Below are 25,488 nucleotides of genomic sequence, written 5' to 3'. Positions count from 1 at the left end.
ATTTTTTTTTCTCTTATTTTTATGCATCTCTTATTATGATGATTTAAGATTTTTTTTTAATTTTTATTAAAATATTTATTTTAGTAAATTAAATATAATGTAACAAAATTCGTTGTTAGGTACATTTGGTTATATCGGTACGTTTGATTATAATAGTACATTTGAATTTTTGGTCCATTTGGCTTCTTGATACATTTGAATTTTTGGTACATTTAAATCTTTGGTACGTTTGTTTTCAAAACATAAGTGTTATTACTTTTTGTCCTGATAATGAGAAATTACTTTAATTAATTATTTTTTTATAAAAAGAGTCATTAACAATATAAAAGTTTAAATTACTTTAATTAATTATTATTATTTATAGAAAAAATCATTAATTAACGGACAATAGTTTTTTTGTTAATTCAAAATTATATAATTTATTGTTATTATTTAGCATTATCTACAATAATAAGGATTTATCTATGATCAACTAAAAGTTGTTCCATAGACTTATCTAACAAAAAACAAGACCATCTAGAGCATTGTGTATGAATCAAACATATTTTTAAACATTCCAAAAAGGTGAATATTCATTTTAATATAGTTTATAATTGGGTACGTTTTAATTTGGGGTTGGTACATTTTCATTTGACGTTGGTATGTTTTCATTTAATGTTGGTACGTTTCCATTTGGCGTGGGTGTACATTTAGATTACGAAAGTTTAAATTTTTTAGATTTAAATATAGTTAAAATTATTTAAAATATATAGCAGATATTTAAATGTAAATTAATTTCAATTAATCTGAAATAGTTCGAGTATGAGAATCTTAATCAAATGTTTTAAAAGCTTAATCAAAAACTCAAAAAACATAAATGTCTAGTCTACAAAAGTCTAAAATGAGGCATCTAATATAAAGATGAGGAGGATATTATGTTTCTTTAAATTTGAGTTGTTCATTTTACATTGAATACAATGTAACATTCTACGTATGAAACAAAAACTTAGCATCGTAATTCATGATAGGAAACTATGAATCTTGTTCCTTATGTACATAGAAGATACGACAAAGGGATAGACGAGTTGAGTCGTGTTACTTTCACTTAAGAAATTGGTGTTCGCATACTCATTTTCACCATATGCATGTTGCCGTTTATTTCAGACATGCAATTTGAATAAAACAAACATAATCCAAGAACAAAACTAATCAAGTGATGTATATATAAGCAGAACATGAATATTCGAAAATCATTTTCTCTTTTTTTTTTTGCTTAATCAGCACCATAATCCAAAATATGCATAGGCAAATTACGAGTATATCATAGTAATAGTCCACATATCTCAGGGATACGGACTTTTATCTTGACGAAACGGTAGAGGAGATATGGACCATAGAAAATGAAACTAGAAATAGGCTGCCCAACCAGTAGGGTAGGAGGTAGGCAATAGCTTTACGTCCATATCATGAGCTGCCAGAGTCCATAGTTGTGGGTTATATATGAGTCAGACGACTAATCATAGACATGTTGAAAGGTGAATTCGAGGTCCCGCACAAGGCAAAGGGGTAAGGTTCATGCTATGCGCTGCCCATATTATCTCTCTGACTTGGACAATTGTTGTGGGTTGGCTCATCTCCACTCAACTACGAAACCCCATCTATTTCGTTAGAACAAAATTGACTTATTCAAAAACATTTTATTACAATAGCATTACAGTTTAGTGATGTTATTTTTCAATTATACGTGTACGATCTTAGATTAAATCATCGTCTATAATTGGTTCATTGTTGTCCTTACTCATATCTCTAATATTCTCAGTGTGTGTGTGTATATGTATATCATACATACATACATACATATATATATATATATATATATATACACGTGTGTGTGTGTATTTGTATTAAAAATATTATCTTCGTAAATTTGTAATCCTAAAAAGTTTAATTATTTTTGTTGTTATTTTAGAAAAGTGGATATCAATCCAAGGGTTTGTTAAGTAAAACTCAATTATTATTTTTAACAAACCATATTATCTACATTAAGAGGGTGAGAAAGTGGGCTAAGCCTCACAATTGGTTAGCAATAATGTGGTTCAAATTCGTCTTTGGCAAGAATTGAACCTAACACCTCTCGCTTACAAGTGAAGAGGAATACAAGTATAAGGTCTTAGGTTTGATTCTCATCAAAGACGAATTTAAATCACATCACTACTAGCCTATTGTGAAGCTTAACTCACTCTCTCACTCCTTAGTATAGTTAATATCTTCATGTCATCAAATTTCCAAATTTGAGCTAGGGCACCATTTTCAATTTTTTGTCATGCCCATTCTTCCCTCCCACTTTGCAACTCATTAATCATTTCATGTAATTAATGCTATTTAAGTTGATTATTTCACTTACCATTTATTTTGAAGAGTTAGACAAATTTCCCCTTTAGTTACCATTTTTAGAATTCATTACTTGATTTCAAGTTTGTTTGGAAATGCTTTCAAAATTAATAAAAGCGTTTTTAAAGAAAAAGTCTACCAAACATAGAGTTAAAGGAATTCAAGTGATTAGGTTGTGCCTTGCTTATTTCAATTCAAAAATAAACAAGTGTAGTCATTTAGTACTAGGATCTAGTGGTATTCCTCTTTACTTGTAAGTAAGAGGTCTTAGGTTCAATTCTCACCAAAGACAAATTTGAACGATATTATTGCTAGCTCATTGTAAGGCTAAGTTCACCCCTCTCTCTAATGTAGATAATATCGTTTGGTTATAAATAAAAAATAAAAAATAAACATAATTTATAACTATCACGCAAATAATGGCAATTCTCGTAATTTCCAGAGAAAAGCATTGGGCTATAATTTGCTTATTTGAATAATATCCTCTAGGGTAAATATGTGGTTTTTTTCTCTCTCCATATTTCATACCAATGACCGAGTCTATAAAAGCTCCCTTGTTATTTTAGGTTTTTTTCCAAATATTTTCAAAGGTCTATGTTCAAAATGTCACTTCACCAAGTAACATTCTGGATTTTGTATTACATATTTGATAACATTTGCAGTAAATTCTTGTAGTTAATCTTGTATTTAGTTCAATAATTTTCTTGAAATAAAAGTTTCTAGGTTAAATTTTGATATGTTTGGTAATTGTTTGGATTAAAAATAGATTGTTGGTCTGTCCAAGGCCTATCATTCTAAAATTTGTCTGAAAGCTTAATCGGTATTTGATTTATGTGCAAATGAATAGAGCATGGCTCAAACTTTAAAAGTACTTTATGACGTAGCAATTGTAGGAGGCAAAAACCCTCTTTCACATAGAAGGAGTATTCCGTCCAAATTTATAGAGGAAAAACACTTTCTAGTGGCAAGTTCATAGTTTTAAGGGGATAAAATCTCAAGTATCCAGGTGAAAACTCATACTCTAATAGCAATCACTTCAGCCACTTGGATCAGAGGGAACAAACTAAAAGAGAAAGGCTTACTTTGAAAGAAAGAGGTGGTTCTATAAAAGGAAGAAGAAAAAACACTCAACTCAACGTACAAAAAGACTTTAAAGCTTTGCAAAGCCTACATTTTATAAATTCAATGTAGTTCAAACATTCTTTACATTTATAGCTCTACTACTTCCTTTGTAGTATCGATTTCCTATATTAGAATCTCTTCTCAATACACACTTTGTACTTACAAGAACTTGTCCGAGAGGCGAGCAGTCTTGTCTGAATATGTTTAAATTGCCCAATTGCTTGTATTGATTGCTTGTCCTCAAGTTATTTACTTTTCCTGCAAGTTATTGCTCTGTTGTTTAATACATTTAACCTGCCCTTATGTTTCATCGCTTTAAATACTTTATCTTTCAAGTCAATTTGTCTTGTTTACTGTCTTTACGAGAATTGTGAACCAATTCGAGCACAGTTCGATCAGTTTTTGGTTCTCCCTGGGTAGCAAAACAAAGAAATATAAAGTTCTTGTCACCAAGACGTAAAAATGAACATAACATAGATTTAACTCTTGTATGGCACAATCCATTTGATAATGAAGTTGAATCAGTTGTGGCACAAGCAAGCAACTTGAAGCAAACCAATCAATTAATCAGTTTGTTGGTACAGCCAACAATGGCACGCCTAAACATCACAAACTCGTTTAAGATAGCATGAAAGCCTATTCAAGGCCCCTCAAAGGCCCCCTAAAACTAACACAGAATTAATCGCAAACGCAGAAAATTTATGACACCAACATAAGTTAATAAGGATTTGTATACTCTAGGATGCTCGTATTAATGTTCTTTTTCGTTCAATGATAATCAACGTAATACATATGTTCAAAATATATCCACATGTTAGTCCTCACTTCAAATACCTACGTACAGAAATTTTCAACGGGGGGCTAACTAACATTATAGCTTAAAGTCAAACGATTTTTTTCTTTTGTAAACATTCAGTTTCTAGAAATAAAATACAAATAAATTCGTATAAACCAAGTCACTTTAAATATGAATACGATTTATTGAGGAGAACCCTAGCATGTTGAAATGAACACATGAACCTCGATTTTTCATGGTACTGCACGTATTTTATGATCCATGCAAGAAATTAATAAATTTTAAATGAAATATAGATGTAAGAAATCAATAATTTTCCCAAACGTTCAGGTCCCAGAAACTTTTTTTATTTAGTCTCGGTCCCTTTTTATCAGTTTTTCTTTTCAAATGGCCACATGCCTTAGCTATATTGCAATTTAATATGTCAGTGATGACTCCTATATATATCAATGATATCTTCCTTTTGAAAATATTCTTCAATTCCCCAATTGAAAAACTTGCCCACCACTGAACATGCTGCGATCAACATGATTAGGAAAAAGAACCATTTAATTTGAACATAAGCTATAACGTGATCGGGTTTTTGATTTGATTGGAAGCAGTGCTTTTGTTGGTGTCAGTGCCATCTCTAAATTTGATTAGCAAGAAAAGAAAACCTTCTTCTTTTTTATATATTTTAATTAGTTGTTTAATTAGCATTGACCCTTAAGTTAGGAGGCTTGACTCCACCGTCTAAAACCCTTTAATCATTTTTGTAATTTCTTTGTTATTTTCCTTTGAATTTGTGTCGGCCAAATGCATTGCCTGATGCGTGCATATACCGTACTGCGTTGCCTTTCGTCACCCTCGTGGAGATTTTTATTTTATATTTTTATCTTTTATGAAGGTTGGGGAAAAGAATTGATGGGCGAAAAGTTGTATTATATAGGGCATGATTAAGAAAATAATTTACAGCAGCTAAGATTATGTCATGTATGATGTTTCTGGCACCAGTCACTAGTTAAATCATGTAGTGCTTGCTTATTTTAACTTGCTAGCTTAAGGGCGCTTTTGGAATGGTAGCTAGGAGCTAGTTTAAGGGCTCACGGTTCTAAGTTCTAATATACTTGTTTATGATTAAGATTTGATTTAATGGTATTCAATCTTCAGTTCAAATCTCATTAGCGGAGTATTTATTAATTACAAATTCTTTGTGATAATTTCTCTTTTCTTTTAATTTGATGTAATAGTTTTGGATTCTCCTTTCATTCTTTAATAATAATAGATTTAAGAAAAAAATTAAAAACTCTACCTTAGTTAATTAAAATGTGAGATTGTAATCCCACCTAAAATTTATGGAGAGTGGTGTTTTTGTACAAATCCTACGTATAATTTATGTCACAGAGAGAATCTCTTCGCATGTCATCGTCAAGATCTGGCAGCTCTAGATATCTTTAGGGAGGATGCCATCATTTTCAAATCTTTTTTTCTCCGTGAAAACTGTGATAAATCTGGAAAAAATGTGGAAGCATCTCTATCAGCTGGGGTTTGTGATTAGAAAAACGTGAGGAGTCCGATGCAAGTTGTGGAGAAGTAGTTTGTTTCGTCGTCACTTTAGAAAAAAAGAGTAGTCATATGCATTATTGCAGTTTGAAATTAACCTTCGAAAACATACCGTAAGGGTTGATGTAAATTCTTGACCTAGGTTAAAGCTTTACATGCGAGCATTAGTTTCGAGACGTGTATCAAGATTGACCTAGGTTAAGTCCTAATCTCCATAACAAAAAGGGCTACCTACTCATACAGATATTCCTAATACAGATTGTCTTCAGTTCCTAAATGAGATTTTGAGCAAAGCAGCTACTGATGGGGTATCATTTCTTTTTCGCTGGGGTTGTTGGTTTGGATTCAGCGGTCTGATTCATTTATAGTTGGATGAGGGACTACAAAAAGTTTTTCATGGAACTTAGGTCAAATTAGTTAGAAATGTACTGCAAAAACTAGACAAAAGAAATTAAAAATGACTAGATGCAACATATTTGAGAGAACTTTCTAACGAACACATTTTTTTAAGTGTTATTTGAAAGTATGTGTACTTGTGTTATTGTCTTTGCATTGCCTTTTTACCTTAAAGATCATACTGATACGTACAGAGGTGGTTTTCGCTTTCTGCCTAATAAGAAGCTGTTCTAAAGCCAGCAAAGTTATGCACTTCCGTTATCATTAACTAGTGAATACTACTGGTCTTTTTTTAGTTAAAAAAGCAGCAAATATTGGGCTTTGATAAATATTAGAGGGAGTAATACTTTAGAAATGTTCAAGCAACTTGTCCCTGCGTGTTGCGTGTAATGTATGCTTAGACAAATTTGCAAATGAAATAATTAAACAGTCATTGTCAGGGACTGTAATTTGAGATTAATTGGGCGGTGGGGTTGGACCCTCCGAATCTCCGATCGGATAGAATGCACGATTTTATGCATAGAAAACTAAATCGATAATATCCAATCATGGTGAAGTCAGCAAAGTATTATTACAAACCATTTATATATTTATTATAACTGATTGATTAAACTATCTTTGTTTGAATTGATATTTTTTTTATAGAAATAATCTTACAAAGTGATCTAAAATATGATCGATTTCGATGACATCAAGTATTTTGAGTAGAAATCTCTATTCATTCAAAAGTAGTCAAATATTGTTCTCTTATTTTTATTTTTTTATTTTGTTTTTATATAAAATTATGTGGAGGGGATTATTGAGAGAGAGAGAGAGAGAGAGAGAGAGAGAGAGAGAGAGAGAGGGCGCACTACTATGCTTTAGCCAATGTCTTTGCTTCGTATTGATTAAAAAAATTAAATTTGTGCAAGTTAGCATGCCAAAGTAGTCGTCAAAACATTTTTTGTGGTGTCCATAGGATTGCTAGAACCTCAAGGAAGCTAGGGAAACACAATACAACTCAAATTTGACATGACAATATTCCCACAGGTTGCTTCTTATGTTTCTGACTATTTAACACTGATGAAGGAATGCTACGGTAATATTATTTTAAATCAATCATACACTGTTATGTATTTTAATTTTAGGTAAATTATATTTTCATACCTCAGGTTTGGGGTCTATTTCAATTCCTTACAACATCTTTAAAACATTTCACTTTCATACGTTAAGTACTATTTTATTTCAAAATAATACATCTGTTACACTTTTCATTCATTGATTAGTTAAGTGCTGACGTGGCTGCTAAATATCTGCCACGTGGCAAATTTTTTTTTTTAAATTTAAATAAAAAAAAACCTGAATCTTCTGAAAAAAAAAAAAAAAAAAAAAACCCATCTTTCATCTTCCTCCCCTTCCCGTCTTCCCCAAACCCACCGTGCACCCACCCTTCACCTCCTCCTCCGCACCCACTACCTGCAACCCAGAAAAAAAAAAAAAAAAAAAAAAAAAACTCAGAAAAGAAAAGGAAAAAAAAACTCTCCATTTCCATACAACCCAAATCGCGTCTTCCCCAATGAGTGTGGATTTAAGGAGTGGGGTGTGTAGAGGAGGGAAGAGGGTGCGTGCGAGGGTGGGTGCGGAGGGTGGGTGCGTTGGGTTTTTTTTCTTTTTCTTCTTTCTGGGTTGCAGGTTGGGCTCAGGTTGGAAGGGGGAAGATGGGAAGATGGGTGCGCGGAGGAGGTGGAGGATGGGTGCGAACAACGGATGAAAGATGATGAGGCTCCGACATCGCTCGGGGGGGGGGGGGGGTGTTTGACAAGATCTGGGGAGCCACATGACATATATGTGGCAGCCACGTCAGCACTTAACGGATCAATGAATGGAAAATGTAACGGAGGTATTATTTTGAAATAAAATAGTACTTAATGTATGAAAATGAAATGTTTTAAAGATATTATAAGGAATTGAAATAGGCCACAAACCTGAGGTATGAAAATGTAATTTACCTTTTAATTTTTTCACATAACAATGCGTGGTTGGTTGGGAATACTTGCATCTTGACATTCCAAGTGTAGCCGTAGGTAAGTTCTTGTAGCTCGGAAGGAGGAGGGCCCAACTTTTCATTCATCTAGGTTAATATGGAGAGAAACACTAGTCACCTCACAAAGTTGAAAATAAATATAGCCACCTATTGCAAAGCCTACAATTGAATATGCCTTGCAACAATCACAATTTACAATTTCCTTCTAAAAGTCCAATAAGATTCCCTCTAATACAATGTTAACCAGATAACATGGCTACAAGTCTCAAATTTGAGACACTAAAATAGCTTTTCATGGTGGGAACTAGCTTTTGTATAGTAATCAGCACTCAGCAGCAGCAGCACAAATTGCATACATATGCACCTAGCTAGGCAGTTTATTCAATTGCATCAACTTCGTAGATGCATTTAAAATTTTAGATTCAGGTACACATTAAGCAAAGTCTAGGCATTAAATTGTTAATTCAGAAAATCTGCTGGTTTTTCCGAACATTTTACAAAAGTCAGCCTCGTCGACACAAGAACAATACCATTTAGCAAAGTGATCACATACATAAATCTTCAGCACGAGCGGTAGTTTGTGAAATGTGATTAAGTTTCGGGTGACCATTTTGCCGTCTGATTTGGATCATGTTTCCAACTCCTCTGCTCCTAAATTCAGTCACATATATACATAATCAAGCAGACCGAAAACTAACATGTTTTCTAGTCTATAATTATTAAGGGTTATTATACAAAATGGTCCCTGAGATTTGCATGATGAATAAAATGGTCCCTGAGATTGAAAATCAATAGAAATGGTTTCTGAGATTGTCCATCATCCATGATTTTGGTCATTCCATTAAAAACTCTTAGGGCAATTTTCAAAACTTCGTAATTCAATCGATTCTTAATCAAATTCGACCCATAATATATCAAAATGAAGATAAGAAAGTGTAGAACAAGATTATAAATATTTGGAAGCCCAATGATTGCCGGAGATAGCCGGAAAATAGCCTGAAAGGTGACTGGTCCGCGGGAAACTAGAAAACTCGCCGGAAACTGGGTAAACTTTAAACGTTCATAACTTCTTCAATACTCAACGAAATCGAGTGATTCAAAAACGAAAATCATACTTCTCGATGAGACGAAGAGAATAGTATCTTTTTTTACTGCTAAATCTCCGTGGTTTGGCCAGAGAACTGCTCAAAAATGGCTAACTCGAAAATGGTTAGCCATTTTCGAGCCGTTGTCCGACCAAACAACGGCGAGTTAGCCTTCAAAAAAGGTACCATTCTCTTCGTCTCTTCAAGAAGTATTATTTTTGTTTTTGAATCACTCGATTTGGTTGAGTATTGAAGTAGTTATAAACGTTTAAAGTTTACCCAGTTTCCGGAGAGTTTTCCAATTTTCTCTTGGACCAGTCAGCTTTTAGGCTATTTTCTGGCCATTTCCGGCAACCATTGGGCTCCAAATATGTATAATCTTATTCTATACTTTCGTATCTTTATTTTGATATATTATGGGTGGAATTTGGTTAAGAAACGATTGAGTTATAAAGCTTTGAAAATTACCCAAAATTGTTTTTAACGGAATGACCAAAATCATGGATGGTGGACAATCTCAGGGACCATTTTTATTGATTTTCAATTTTATGGACCATCTCTATTGATCATGCAAATCTCAAGGACCATTTTGTATAATAACCCAATTATTAATTAAGCATGACCAAACACCCTAGTTCCGAAATTTGCCTGGCTTTACTCACCATTAGCCTACCATTTATGCACGGGCTTCAGCGCCGATCTTTCTCTCTTGTTTTTTCATTCATATATCTGACAGCTTCCAGTACCTGTTCAAACGAACTTTAAGAGAAAGTTGGGCTACTTGTAGGGCTGATATAGTACAAAAATTCGATTATTTCACATGCAATAAAATTAAAAGAAGGAAACAATAAGCAATAAAGAAAAGTGATTGAAAATTTGATAATTCACATGTTAATAGATTATTTACTATGATCTATCTTGAAAATAGATGTTTTGGACTTTTCAGGTTGTTTGGATAAATGCTACTTTCATTTTTGATGCGTTTGTAGAAGAGGTGTTCAATCTCACACAAAAGTGGCTTGAGCAATCTTTTGTAGAAATCCGTCAAAACAACAGCCTACTAATAAATTCAGCTCTTTATTGTTTGTCTTTAGGGGTTTCAAGTGCTTTATTATTTGTCTTAGTTTTTGTCTTAATTATGTCTTTTGAGATGTCTCAGGGGGTTATAATCTGTTTATTTAAGCCATTTGGCTTCTCATTTGTGAGCATCTTTCATCTTTCAATCAATTAATCAAATTATCCTTTGGAATTTGTATCAAACTAGTGAACTCCAAAATTTTATTCTCCAAGGATTTACGCTTGTAATCCTTGCTAATTTCGTAAATTATTAAGGGCTTCTATTTTCATCTTTTAATCCTTCCACCTAAGAGTTGACTGCTTCATGGATTAGGATGTAGTTTAACACTAACAGTGGTTTTAAGGTTTCCATTACTAAAATTTGGTCGCATTAGATGTCTATAGGATTTATGTGGGTTTATGAAAAGCTGTGTCTTCCTGCTCAGCCACAGCCAAAATTTTGGAGGAAAATTTCCTTTGCAAAATTTTCCTTCCCGCCCTCCCTTTTTACATCAGATTTGGGCACCTGGAAATCCAGGATAAGTCCACATATAATTTAATTTTCCTACAAAATACCAAAAGCATATTAAAAATTATGATTAATTTAAAAGTGTGAAAAACAATGCAAAAGCCACTCATCGTACTCTATGTGTTTTGACGATAGATGCATCGTCGTTTGGATTTTTAAAACTATACATACCCACTAATGTATGGTTAGCATTTGAGTTCAAAGTTTAATAAACAATACTTTATACCAAATTTGTGTCATGATCCGCACCGTTGGTCCGTGAAGGTTGGAACGTACAAGAGAATTGGCGTTACATCTGAAGTCTATATCCCAAACTAACAAGTGTTTTTTTGGTAAAGCCCAAACTAACACTTCTAAACCAGCCCAACAACAACAAACCAAATGACCCAAGACATGGCCCAAAATTACAACAAAAAAAGAAACCCAACAACCACAAATGAATTACAACAAAAAAGAAACCCAACAAACACAAGTGCAAACAGGTTCGGTCGATCAGAGATGCCAACATCAAGCAGTACTTCACATGTTCTAATACAAGTAGATAAAACAATATATTTTTTTGTAACATTACACATCGTTCAGGAAAGTAAATCTTGTAAGCCTTATATGTATATTCTCATCTCTACCTAGCACGAGACTTTTTGGGAGCTCACTGACTTCGGGTTCCGTAGGAACTCTGAAGTTAAGCGAGTAGTGCGCAAGAGTATTCCCATGATGATTGACCCACTGGAAAGTTCTCGTGTGAGTTCCCAGAAACAAAAACTGTGAGGGTGTGGTCAGGGCCCAAAACGGACAATATCGTGATACAGTGGAGTCGAGCCCAGGATGTGATGGGGACTCGGGTCGGGATGTGACAATTTTGTATCAGAGTCAATCCCTGGTCGAAAGTGTGCCGATGAGGACGTCGGGCCCCTAAGGGGGGTGGATTGTAACATCCCATATCACCCAGAGGAGTGGATCTTGTAAGTCTTCTATGTATATTCCCATCTATACCTAGCACGAGGCTTTTTGGAAGCTCACTGGCTTCGGGTTCCGTAGGAACTCTGAAGTTAAGCGAGTAGCGCACGAGAGCAATCTCATGACCAGTGACCCACTGGGAAGTTCTCGTGTGAGTTCCTAGAAACAAAACCGTGAGGACGTGATCGGAGCCCAAAGCAGACAATATCGTGCTACGATGAAGTCGAGCCCGGAATGTGATGGGGGCTTGGGCCGAGATGTGACATTTTTTTATGTACCTACTTGAGACTGAATATTTTCAAAATTTTCTCACTATTGAGGTTCAACCTCTTTTAAAATAGATGAATCACGCCAACTAACAAATGCCCTTGCACCACGGCTTGTTTCTATGCATTGATTTTGCTTTGATTTACTTAATTCCAAGGCTAACGATACGGAGGAGTGCATGACAAGAAAAGAGTAGTAAGAATCACTTCCCTCTTAACAACACAAAGCATATAAGTAGACACATGAAATTACATAAAACTGTAAAGGGAAAACCACACTTCACCGGTATTCGACAAACCTTCCAAAAATTGACAGCAAAAACCAATTTCATGAATCGCAAACCAAAAGAGATTTTCCATAACAATATGAGACCTGAAAATCACCTTCTAACTATCCACCACTATCTATAGGGCTAAATTTTATCTAAGAAAAAACAAAATGCATTATTACAAGCTTCTCTCAAAGGATCAAAACTACGAAAAACAATAGTAAAGAAGAAAAAAATTCACCAAAACACTCATTTCATGAATCAAAATTTGACAAAAACCCAACACTATCGTGTTTTTTCCTAGTCTATAGCATAACCAAACACAGTAATCCCAAAATTCTCCTAGCTTTGGTCAATTTATCAAAAGAAACACAGCTAACCCTAACCATCTTCCTAAGTGAGTCCCATTACATGGATCCTACTAGGTCTCCTAACCAGTGGTGGATGAATCCACCTGGAAACCCGAATAAGTGGGCTGTGAAAACCTTCGAGGACCACTCAAGTTTGGGTGTATGGTGGAGGAGAAGAGTGCATCGGTGGGCTGGCTAGTGCAAATTCTGCAAATGATTAACGAAGGAGAAAAAGACTATTTTGTTTTTCTAAAAGACTTGGGAAAAACGTCGCTTTGAATCAAGCCATTTAAAACAAAATAATGAAAACAAGTCTTCTTATTAAGCCAAGTGAGAGAGTCCTTTTTTATTTAATTTTTTTTTAGTACTTCATCGTCATCGTAATCTCTTGGTTTTTTTTTAATTTGATATTGCCTTTACCTTAAAAGATATACGAATTTTATTTACATAAACCAAAATGCTTTTATATTTGATTCCCTATTTACTAGTACAAGTCATATACATACATTTTTATTTTTAAAATTACGTAAGGGCTAGTTTGGGATTGCAATGTTTTTTTTTCTTTTCAAAATTACTTTTATTATACAATGAGAATAAATAGCTGTGAAAAAAGCAAAAAAAGATTTTTTTTTGGGAAGGGGGGGGGGGGTGGGGTAAGATTGTCAATATGAATGTTTCGTTAATTGATATTGTTCACCAACCTTCAATCAATGAGAAATTGCAGGAAAAAAGAGTTGAGAGAACGAATGTGTGGTACAAAGAAATCATACCGAACAATAAACCATGATGAAAACAAGGAAAACAAACCCAACAACAGGGCAAACAAAAACACAGAAAACTGCACATGAGGAGCCAAAATCAAGTTACGAGCAGAAAAATTTGACTTGATTTCCAAACATTTAGGAAGCCTCGTCAAGCATGACCATCAATGAAAAAATGGAAATAAATGTAAGGTTTGTTTCGCTAATTAAACTTGATAATAAAAAAAAATTGTAATTTGCTAACCACCGAGGCCTGACAATTTCTTATACGACTCGTTAACTTGACACAAAATGACACAAAAATAACGAGTTTGTGTCAACCTGTTAACGAGTTGAGTTGTTATCGAGTAATCTGTTAAAGACTTGTTAACGTGTTGGTCGTTATCGGGTTATCCGTTAAAAACCCAATAAGACATCGTTGTCAGATCTAGACTTTAGGCGTGACAATTTCTTGCATGACCCTTAACCCGGCACGAAGCGACACGACCCATTAATGAATCGAGTCGTTATTGAGTCATCTGTTTAGAATCTGTTATCTTAATGGGTTTGACACAACACGACCTATTAAAATAACATGTATAATACGAAAACGACATGAACATAACAAACATGACCTATTTGTCAGGCCTATACCCACCTATCGAGAGTTAGAAGTAGGTTTTGGACTCAGAAACCCTAGAACCTAAGAGTAAATAATTTTACAAAAATGTTACTCTTACCACTTATTTGTAATATTATTCTCTAAAAAGATGAGATCCAAATAATTTGATGAACCTTATTTCTATTAAAAAGATAATATAAATAATTGTACAAATAAATGATAAGTATAACCAATGTTCTAAAGAATGGCTTAGGCGCTGGGCTGGTTGGAACCGAGGTGATTTTGTGCATAACGGTTGGAAAAATCGGGATGGCTCTAGGCGGCTGGGTGGTTTTTTTTTTTTTTTTTTTTGAAATTTGTTTAAAGTCTAAGTTCTAACCCGTGCCCTGCAATATTCTCTTACTCTGATTTCACAAACAAATACAAAACCAAGCCGTCGTCACTTTGTCCTATTTTCCATTTTATGTTGTTTTAAATTGTGAACTTGTTGTACATGTGTCATCTTACAATCCTCCTCACTATGGTTATATGACATATATGCTTAATGTGTTTTTAAATTTTGGACTTGTTGGATACTCTTTTTGCATTTTGTCATACAAGTATAATTTTTTGTAAGTGTCAATATGCACTTATTTACAAGATATACAAGAAATTTACTTAAACCCGCCTAGCCGCTTAGACCCTACCTAGCTGCCTAGGCGCTAGGCACCAACCCACCACCCGACTAGCGCCTAACGTTTTTTAGAACCTTGAGTATAACACTACCCATAATTTTAACTCCAAGTAAATTTTGCTCGGTCTACTATGGCCTGGGACTGGAGAAATTTTTAGTTGTAATGGAAATATAGGTGATACACCACATGTTTGTATGTAAGTGGTGAAAAATTTTATTTTTTATGTTATTAACTTTTTAACGTATATATTCCACAATTTATATAGTAATATATGTATGACAGTTACACTGAAAAATCTGTCTTACGAATACCAACTATAGCCAATCTATGGTCTTGTGGAGTTCACGTTAGAAAGCTTCCATTTTATCTCTCCATAGCACACACGTGGCAGGCTATAAAAGCCCCACCCTCAGAACTGAAATTGGTCGAGAACTTGCTTTCTCAGCTCAATCAATCCTACCTTGTACTTTGCCAAATCCCAAAACCCAACTCAGAAAATATTGCTCGTTCTTTTGGTTTGATCTGAGCACTTGCAGCCTTGCACAGAAAAAAGAAGATGGAAAAACTGTAGAAAAAAACACTCCCAGAAGGAAAGAAAGAAAGAAAGAATGCAGGGATTGGGGATTCTTCATACGCCATTGGCATTCAATCCAAGCAAGAAGCTGACAACTCTTCCAAGCTGTCCCGCCCCTTCCACAAAACCCTCATGTAAGTTCTTATCGTTTTTTTATTTTTTTATTTTTTGCTCCCTTGAAATCACTACTTCAATTTTCAAGTTTTAACCTTTACTCTCTAACTGTAATTCAAAGATGAACTTGTTGCATATTGCTTAATTGGCTTTGGGATTATATTTGTTTTTGTATACAATTTGGTTAATTGCTAGTTTTGTTGGTTGGAAGTTGGGTTATCATGCTTCTGATAATTTAAAGTCAATTACAAGAGTCATTGCCTATCTGGGTTGACCTTGTACTTGTAGATTGACCCTTGTGAAAGGTTTGCAATCCGGGTTGAGAGAATCATGGTAATTCTCACAGTTTTGCGTAGAATTAGAGTGTGCGTTGAAGTCGGTTCAGGGTGCCAGTTTCTTCAGTTAGTGGTGGTAGAACATGAATTGCTTCTGTTAAGATGAAATGAAATATGCAACTCTCCAAAGGTTATTTGCAAGTTGCTGCTTTTTCATTACTAAAGTGGATCGGGGTGCATACAGCATACTTAGTAACAAATTATGTGACTGGTTCGAAATGGTTGAAGTACTACATTGTTCTTTTGCTTCACTCTGTCTGGTTTCTGAAGTGGTGATTTTTGCACCAACTCTGGAGGCTACACTGTTTACCTTTCTTATGTGATCCATGAAGTCCATTCTTTTGTGTGCTTATAGCTTGTTCTGAGGAATACACTGGCTGACTTATTTATAGTGAGGTGTAGACAGATATCGAGGTCCGCCAGCAGAAAAGTACAAGTCCAAGCATCTAATGTTAGTATCGGATCTGGAGGCTATGAAGACAGTGAGGAAAACAAGAACAGGAAAATCTTTCCCAGTGATGCACCCAGTAATGGTTCATCTGAAATGTGAGATATAGTCCATGGATTAGATTCCTTCGAATCATTGGATGTTAAACTGCTAACATCACCTGAGCCATACTTTATATTTCATGATTTGGCAGTGAGAAGCCTCCAGTTCAAATCCCTTATCCTCTCTCCGTGGGTCTTGTGCTGCTTGGGTGTGCTTTAGTTTTTGCTCTGATTGCATTTGTGAAAGGAGGACCTTCAACACTTTTAGCGGCAATCGCAAAATCAGGCTTTACAGCTGCATTTTCTATAATATTTGTTTCTGAAATTGGTGACAAGGTAACTAATTTTTCGCCTCGGCTTCTCTATTTTGTTATTTTGAGGAAGTCTCTTTAAATTTAACCAGAACCTATTTTGATATATCAAAACCCTTATCCTCTTTAGGTTCAATAGTTTCCATTTTGTTATATTAAATCCCTTATCTTCTTTAGGTTCAATAGTTTCTATTTTGTTATTTTAAGGAAGTCTATTTTGATTATTGTGTTGGCTGAGATTGGATATACCATCATGACAGGTCCAACAAGTCAAACTATTGAACCTAAAACCTATGTCATAATTCTAGTTTCCAATACACGAACTCTCTGTAATTTTTTCCCATTGTGTGTGCTACAAGAATTGAAAGTGGACCTAAAGTTATACTTTCTGTCCATTGACCAGACATTCTTTATTGCTGCACTCCTGGCCATGCAATATGACAAAGCACTGGTATGATTCTTTCTAACTCATCTGAAGTTTCACCCCGTATCCATTAAGATTGATTGCGCTCTTTCTTCGGTTATTCTGCCAATCTTTACAGATGCGCATACGTACATGTAGTATTTGTTGAATGAGTTTGTATGCCTAGTGACATATGAATATATTCTAAAATACGGACAAACCCTTGATTTCTACTATGGAAACAAAATGCGGTGTTTCTCCTCGCAACAGAAGATCTTTTATTTTCTGCTTTTCTTCCCCTAATATGTTACGGAGAAGGACATTATGCTTCAAAATCATCTATGTACATCTAAGTTGTTTTCAACCTGGTGCTGCCTTTATTTTGGAATGAAACCAGAAACAATGTTTCGCTCATTAATTTTCTGTAGTCGAGCTAATGGTATTTTCACCATCCATCGAGCTTAAACACAGTTAGGATAAAATAAATCTTGGAATATTCTGAAGTAATTCAAGTATATTAACTCCGATACGTATATTAGAGAAAGAGACAACTTGTAATTTGATAAAACTAGCAAGATCAAATTAATTCCAACAACCTATTAAGTTGATATCTAAATTGGTTCAAGCATTATGTTACCCTCCCTATTCACTCTAGAATGTTACTCTGTTAGGAGATGAAAAATTCTTGAAAACTTATCACAAGATCCTTTTGTTCATTTTGTGATCTGTAATCACCTGTTGATATCTTGAACATGAGTTTCGAGTTTCATTGTTGAATTGGATCTCTGTTTATGATCTTCACTGCCCTTAATACAAAACAATCGAGGTATCATTATGGGAACAACTTAGTTAAATGGTGTTGGTTAGATTGCAAATGCTAGTTTGCTCTTCAGTTTTAATTGAAGAATACTCGGTTTCTTGCTTAAATTGAACAGGTTCTGTTGGGTTCAACCGGTGCTCTTACACTTATGACAGTCCTGTCTGTCATTATTGGGCGAATATTTAACTCGGTCCCTGCTCAATTCCAGACAAGTAAGTTGTAATTCTTGGCATTTTTCATCCAGAACATATTTTCTTGACAAGTAAGTTTCCGAATGTTAGTTATGTAGGACATTTATCTTTGATACCTATCCAGTGAAAGGATGTTAATGTACTGCTATCAGCAGATCAGTTAGATATTCACTGCTAATCAGCTTCCCAGTCAACATTTGTATAAAGATAAAGGTTTAGTCTAAATGACTTCCCTCCCCCATCCTAAGGTCCCTAATCAACATCGTTAATGGCGTTTACCAACTTTATCATTGTTTTCAAATACAATGCTAGCTGGTTTGTTGTCTATGTTGCATTGCGTGCAACATGTCTTGTTCTCTACTCGCTTGTCTTAGTTGATAATGTCTACCAGATAGCCTAAAAAGTTCTTAAACAAGGAAACATTATTCTCGTGAATCAATTTTGATCTACTCAGAAATGATCTTGAGTTCAACCACACCAACCTTTTGGGGACTCTCCTAGTGGTATTGGGGTTCCTTCTAGTATTTGTTGGTACTTGGTATACGTAAACAGGAGGATTACATGTGTTCAGGTGCTCATAGGAAATGTAATACCCTACACATATACTTATGGCTCTCTCTTGGGTAAAATCACAAACTCAATATAAATGAAGTTTGAACAGAAAATGACGTCAGAGTGCTAAATTTCATGAAAAAAAAAGGGTGTAATTTTGTAAAAAGACCAAATGGACATCATCTGCATCGACTTTGATGTCAATAAATCTTAGTTCTCACCCATAATTCTACCTGAAACCCACCACGTCAGAGAAACAAAGTTCCAAATTACCCATACATGCCACTGCTGCATTACAGCCAGTGTTAAATCATCAAAGGTGCCTATAGATTTTCTGTACAGAACTTGAATTTTTAGATAAAGCTTTCTCCTCTTTTGATGAATGAATTATTATGAATTTGTATGCGCTTGGATGGTAAGAGATGGATGATTAGTCATACATTTCCATTCTGAACTCCTTCCGTTGTTGGGTATTTCCAGTGTGTCAACAAGTTAAACTATGCTTGTGCTTGATGTTTTAATATTATACAAATCTAAACTCTATTTTACATTCAGTCTCCTCATCGTTTTATTATTTCGTGGTCATGCCAACAGCCTTGCCAATTGGAGAATATGCTGCTGTAACTCTTCTGCTATTCTTTGGTCTCAAATCAATAAAAGATGCATGGGACCTGCCATCCAATGATGTTAAAAGTGGTGATAAAAGCAGCCCTGAGCTTAATGAATACACCGAAGCTGAGGAGCTTGTGAAAGAGAAGGTAGTCTAGTTATTCACAAGTTTACATGCCTCAGGCTTTGTGCGGTCGTATATTTTTCCAAGTCCATTTTAGATTATTCTGTTCTTATTCATTCTTATTGTTGTGTACTTTCTCAGGTGTCAAAGCGGCTCACTAATCCACTTGAAATTGTCTGGAAATCATTCACCCTTGTATTTGTTGCCGTAAGCATATTTCCCTTATCTGCAGCAACATGTTAACGTGCATATCAAATGTCTACTTAGCTATCAAGTTTCCCAGACATGTCAGACATCATGGAAATCTTTGTTCTCCAACATTTTTGTGATCTTTAACCTTTAACCGCATATCAATGTGAATGACAGTGCCTTCATATGCAATAAAATGGCAGAAGTTCCCTTGTACTAAAAGGAAACTTATGTCTGCTGAACGAACAATTGTGGCAGTCCCAGTTTTTATACTAAAAGGAAACTGTAATTATTTCCAGCTGTTTCATAACAACAGATTTCAAACCTGACTATATTGCTTTTGCTTCTAGGAATGGGGAGATCGCTCAATGCTCGCCACAATTGCTCTCGGTGCTGCACAGGTTCAACCTTGTTTAGTTTCATAAAAGCATAAATCTTTCTTCCATGTTCTACTGGATCTTGATGATAGTTTCCTCTAACACTTCTTGAATACAGTCTCCATGGGGTGTGGCAAGTGGAGCCAGTGCTGGACACGTACTTGCGACATCTATCGCTGTTCTAGGAGGTGCATTTCTCGCCAATTACATTTCCGAAAAACTGGTAAGAACCACAACTTTCCCATGATATTAATAAATTTGAAACTTGCGGTTTGATGCCGTGTCACAATAGTGCAAACTAACCGTATTTTCAATCAGGTTGGCTACGTGGGAGGTGGGTTGTTTCTAGTTTTTGCAGTAGCCACATTTTTCGGAGTTTTCTGAAAATTCTTGCTAGCTTAGAGAGAGAGAGAGAGAGAGAGAGAGAGAGAGAGAGAGAGAGAGAGAGATATCAGTGCATTGAGAAAACATCGCTGCACATGTGGCGGCCGAGGAGTAGTAATCGGAAGAAAAGAGCTGAGGATGTGCTAGTGGAGTACATGCATTGCTGGTAGCCTTGTAGGGGAACTTTACTCGAATCTGAAAGGTTTGTAGTGAAATGTTTAGAAGTTTGGCAGGGGACGGGGCAGTGGCAGATGTTCTTTCATCTGCGCAGTGGCTTCTCTGGATGCTTTGTACTATATAATATAACGGTCCTCCAATTCCAGTGAACGCCATTGTTAGAAATTGAACAACAAAATTAACGGTCTTAATCACTTTTTAATCGCAGCTGTTGTCCCAGTGCTAGCTATGTTACAGATGCTGTTAATGTTTCGTAGTAGTGTTTTACGGTGAGTAGTGACAGCGAGTTAAGGGTACTAAGAACACTTTTTAGTGGTTTCTGGAGAAAGTGCGCAACATATGCTTCTTCAAGAAGCACTTCCAAGTTCTTTTTCAGAAGCAATTGACTTCCAACAAAGAATGCAATCAAGAGAGATAAAAAGAAACACAAACTACTTTCCTTGTAGAGGGTGGAGGCAAAACATCACTTGTACAACAGGACAACTTGGTCAACTCTTAGCACAATGACTTGTAATGCATTTTACAACACAGTATAAACGAGCCTAGTGTCGCTAAAAAAATCAGCCCGTAGCAGTACTCTTCCAAAATTTCCAAATGTTGAAGGGGTGGGTAGCTTACATTATCTGTTTCTCTGTGTCCCGGGGGATTGAGGATCCAAGTCACTCGTATATGCATTGATGAGACCGGAATGTGCCATTTGAGAGCAATCTGACTAAAAGACTCTCAAGTATTCTTGCTCGTGGACTAGGCCTCAAAATATCAGCATCCCCCCACACTGAACATGTGTCATTTGCAAATCCACCTAAACACCAGCCTCCAGGAACAATTTTTCCTCGTCTGCGTTTTAAAATTTCTCTATCCACTCGGTCAAGGATTGGATCGTCTAACTGAAGTCCAGTGGCAAAGGCCGCTCCATGCTGAATCATAGCATCATAACCCGTGGAACTGATTGGCTGGGGCTTCTCTCTAGGGGGTGTGTCCGAATTAGCATATACTAAGTTGTGGTTTATGATAGTCTTATTGAACTGCTGGGAGTTGCAAAGAATGGTGGGGAAGTAATTCGAAAGAGCAGAAGGTGTGTTTGAGAAGTACATCAACAAAGTCCTTGGCAGGTTTTCAATACCAACAACACAAAATTCAATGAAATTACGACTTAGAATCGTAAAAGAAGAACCTGCAGAAAAAAATGATCATAGCAGTTAGTTTGACAAATTTTTTCATTTGTACTAGAATAAAGTACTACTTCTTGGTTTCCAAACGATCCCTAGTGCATACAGAAAAGAGAGAAAGGTAGCTTTTACATAACAGCGGTAAGAAAACAGTTACGAGTGAATTATCATAACAGTTTAAATCTCCAAAGTAATAGTGTTTTCAGGATAGCTTACGGGCATCGTGGGAGCAATAACTGGCACGTATCACTTTTTCCATGGTCTCAGTCCTCCAAAAGCCTTTACAAGTTACAAGTTAATAAATGGAAAACAGTAGTCATTGCCGTATAGGCAATTACTCTTGAATCTATCCACAAGTTCAACCCAGGTATAAACATGATATTAACTTCTATACACTGTCTCTTTGTGACAACTCAACAGTTAACTTTAAGGATCTTGCATATTTACACCATCAAGATTGTTTAAGTAGCTCCTTCTATGTTGAATACTAGAATGATACGGGTCAACTCCTGCTTGTGCCAAAGATCTTGCCATTTCCGAAGAAATTGGAGTTACATCTCTTTTCCATTTCCATTCAAGAGTTCTTATGTGTTTCCACGCCCCTTTGAGACCCCGAAAAATGGACAACTTCCTTTTCTTAGGAACACATACAAGATTCGTCACTACAAAAAGGATAATGGTAAGGAGGGTACAAGGTTAGCCTATGAGCTGCGGGACAAGATGCAAAACTTTAGTGAGGAAGAGGCTTAAAGATCTTGAAAAAAGAACGAGTGAGGACGTGTCCAAACCCGGAAGGGCTGCTCTAACCAACTAAGCTAATAGGGGTGTGAAAGATACAGTTACTCATGATTTTTTTTAATGCAAAAATAAATGTAGAGATGTTTGTGTTCGTATGTGTATGTGAAAGAGAGAGACCTGGTGTCTAATTGGAGAGGAATAGTGTATAGCATTTGATGAGGATGAAAAAGAGAATTGCTAGCTCTATGTTTGTTGATAACAAGGGGGAAACCGAGTTCTTCCTAATATATTTTGGCAGTTGATGCTATGGATTCGAAACCAACTCTATGTTTGTCCGTAACCAGTAATCAAATTTTAGTTCTGAACTCAAAGATAAAGCACCAAGTTGTTTACTTATGTTGGGAACTCAAACTCACTTTGTAGGAGTGGAAATTGCAGGGCTTAAACTAGGTCCTCTCTGTTCATCTCAAGGTTCTCCACCACCAAAGGAAAAACCACTAGATTGCTGTTCAAGAATTGGTTCTTTCATTGCCAACATTAGTGTATCCTAAACCACCAAAACATAGGTCTACAACATATCCCCTCAACATTCTTTACACAGATGACTGTGGGTAAGCAAACTGGAAGGATGTTTCCTTTAGGATTTGTTCCCATCTCAAGCAATGCAAGTGGAACCGACAAACCATTTAGGCTCAAGGGAATGTTTGCTTTAATCTAATAAATGCTTGAAGAGCCCCATCCTCCAAAAAACGACATTGTGCTAAAACTATTAATTACTTAAGTCAACCAACGTTAACTGACATGACCAGCCATGTTTAACTACCATAAGGATACCTGAGAATCCAGTAGTGGGACTGCTGATATAGCCTAATTATACAATTCTACAAGCTCCCACCACTTTAAAATTATAACACTAACTGATGGGAGTACAGTAGATGGATAAATCTCAGTTAACTTTTGCAAGGCTAACCTAGATAGATTATTGATATTCATTCAGTTCCTAAACAACACATTGTATGCAATTGTAGCTCCAACTAACTTACAGGCAATCGCTCTTTCCACATTACACTTTCCGCTCTAATAAGTGAAATGAAGGACTGAAATTAGGCAAAAATTAGTCAACAAAAAGAATAAAAGAAATGTACCTGTGAACAACCGGTAAGCATTAGGCAACACCCTTTTCTGTGTAGCATAGAACATGTCAGTTTTCTCCGAAAGATAAAGCCCCGGGTCAACAATTATCGGTCTCAATCTCCTAGACCTGTAGCACCAAATAAATACAAACCTCACACTCATTCACAACATCCACCACAAAACTCGAGTAACAATAACATAAAACTCGAAATCAATAAACCAAGGAAAATGTTCGCACTCTCTCCAGCCGATATAACTTGAATGGTTCACAAAGTTTAGATCTTTCGGCAGGAATGACATAATGTGAAGAAGATCTGCAGAAGCCAGAAAAACCAATATAGAAAACCATACAAAAAAATCAAAATTTACGAACAAAACACCAGAACTGTGAATTGAAATCCAATTAAATGCCAGGAATTGAAAGCATCCGAACCATCTTGTGTGATTAGTGGGTAATCACGAACACTGAGGCTGATAAACCAATCCCAATTGGGCGACAGACGCAGCAGTATCGAGGCGCCATGGAGCGTAAAGGAGATAGCAGAAGAGCCAGTTGGGTACACAAAATCGGCCTTACCAATGACATGGACATTCTGGGCAGCTCTGAAAATGGGCAGTGATTGGACTCTGAGAGCCAACTTTTCCCTCTCGGAATCGGAGGCAGAGCGGTCGAGGTGGAGGAGATACTGGTTTCTGGGGTGGTAGGCGGCGTGGAGAAGTCTCAGGATCCGACCCAAGTCCCCTTTTGACCCGGACAAGAGGTAGGCGATGGAGGGAGGCGTGGGATCTGAGGAGTTATTGTCGTGGTAGATGATGCGGTGGGCTTGCTGGTTGGGGAAGAGAAATGGGTCGGGTCGATAATGGCGGGAGGCAGCGGACGAGGAGAATGACGAGGAGGAGGAGGAGGAGGAGGAAGAGGAGGAGGAGAGGAGGAGGATGAGGAGGGCGAAAATGGAAAAGACGATGATGATTGAGAGGAGGGCTTTGGGGTCTTTGATTGAGAGGATGGGGATAGCAGCGGAGGAGGCGGTGGTGGGTGTGGAGGAGAGAAATGGAGACGGTGTTTGTGGTGGTGGCGATGGGGTGGAGTTTTGCATTGCTAGGTACTGTGAGAGTGTGGTGGATGGAGGAGGATCCGATGACATTGAGGACGATCCTTGGGTGTTACGTGGTTCTCAAGTTCACTTGATTTGATTCTCACTGCCCACCTACTCTGTTTTCCTTTTCCTTCTGATTTTACTTTCTGATCCCCTTCTTTGCTATCTTTTTTTATTTTTTTTTATTTTGAAAAACTAGCCAAAACACTTTAGAAAACTTTCATTTAATCACAAGGACAAATAATTTTCAAAATGCTAAGGTTGTCTTTGAAAGCCTTAAAAAGGCAAAGGTGTTCCAACTTCCAACATTCAGCAGAGTTTACGCATTTATCAAGATAAAGCAAAAGAAGACAAGCAAGTTCACATGCAAAAGAAGATAAATAAGTCAAATCACATTTCAAAAACAATGCTGACAATTTCAACAACAGTAGAAGCAAAATGACAACTATCAAGGAGATGTCCACATTATTCATTTTTAAAGAATTTTTTTATTTTTTATTTTTTATTTTTATTTGTTTCCGTAGTATCCTCACCCACTTTATATAAGAGGAGTTCCATTCATTGTAAAGACACCGTACTCACACCATACGCACACCATACTTCAATTCTTATACACTCAAGCATCCAAAACCTTCCTAGAATTTTTGTAAACACTTCTTTGTAAACACTTATCTTTGTAAACATTCTATATATCAATAAAAGTTCAAGTGTACAGATTCAAGCAATCTCTAAGTTTTAAGTAAGTTTTCTTTCTTTCTTTAGTGTGTTTGTTTAATTAGATTTCTAGTCCAAAACAGGGAAACACTATTGTAGTTATATTATTAACCTGCTAAACTAACAATCATACTTTGTTCGAGCACTCTGTTATAGTTGAATGCTTGCCATATAAATAACTGGACATTAA

At 36.0% G+C, this 25,488-nt stretch overlaps 2 protein-coding genes across 3 annotated transcripts; one reads left to right on the top strand and one right to left on the bottom strand.

Moving 5' to 3' along the window:
- The first annotated feature begins 15,203 nt into the window (after positions 1-15,203).
- On the top strand, positions 15,204-20,337 carry LOC137737010 (protein PAM71-homolog, chloroplastic-like). The gene is made up of 10 exons (XM_068476352.1): positions 15,204-15,505; positions 16,213-16,366; positions 16,462-16,645; positions 17,024-17,071; positions 17,959-18,055; positions 19,181-19,344; positions 19,461-19,526; positions 19,859-19,909; positions 20,004-20,108; positions 20,204-20,337. Exons 1-10 carry the CDS (start codon positions 15,406-15,408, stop codon positions 20,267-20,269), a joined length of 1,035 nt encoding a protein of 344 aa, XP_068332453.1. The 5' UTR covers positions 15,204-15,405; the 3' UTR covers positions 20,270-20,337.
- A 401-nt stretch (positions 20,338-20,738) lies between these two features.
- On the bottom strand, positions 20,739-24,817 carry LOC137737009 (beta-glucuronosyltransferase GlcAT14A-like). 2 transcript variants are annotated; one of them, XM_068476350.1, is made up of 4 exons: positions 23,921-24,814; positions 23,726-23,801; positions 23,499-23,614; positions 20,739-21,620 (listed from the first exon to the last, which is right to left on the bottom strand). In XM_068476350.1, the coding sequence occupies exons 1-4, from the start codon at positions 24,630-24,632 to the stop codon at positions 21,106-21,108; spliced, it is 1,419 nt and encodes a 472-aa protein (XP_068332451.1). In that variant the 5' UTR covers positions 24,633-24,814; the 3' UTR covers positions 20,739-21,105. The 2 variants fall into 2 exon arrangements, with proteins under 2 accessions (XP_068332451.1, XP_068332452.1); XM_068476351.1 differs by lacking the exon at positions 20,739-21,620 and adding an exon at positions 21,937-22,277 and having other exon boundaries at positions 23,921-24,817.
- Positions 24,818-25,488: the final 671 nt, after the last annotated feature.

Source organism: Pyrus communis, chromosome 6, assembly GCF_963583255.1.
Source record: "Pyrus communis chromosome 6, drPyrComm1.1, whole genome shotgun sequence".
Taxonomy (NCBI): domain Eukaryota; kingdom Viridiplantae; phylum Streptophyta; class Magnoliopsida; order Rosales; family Rosaceae; genus Pyrus; species Pyrus communis.
Note: the sequence above shows the minus strand (reverse complement) of the source record. Positions and strands in the feature narration are given on the sequence as shown.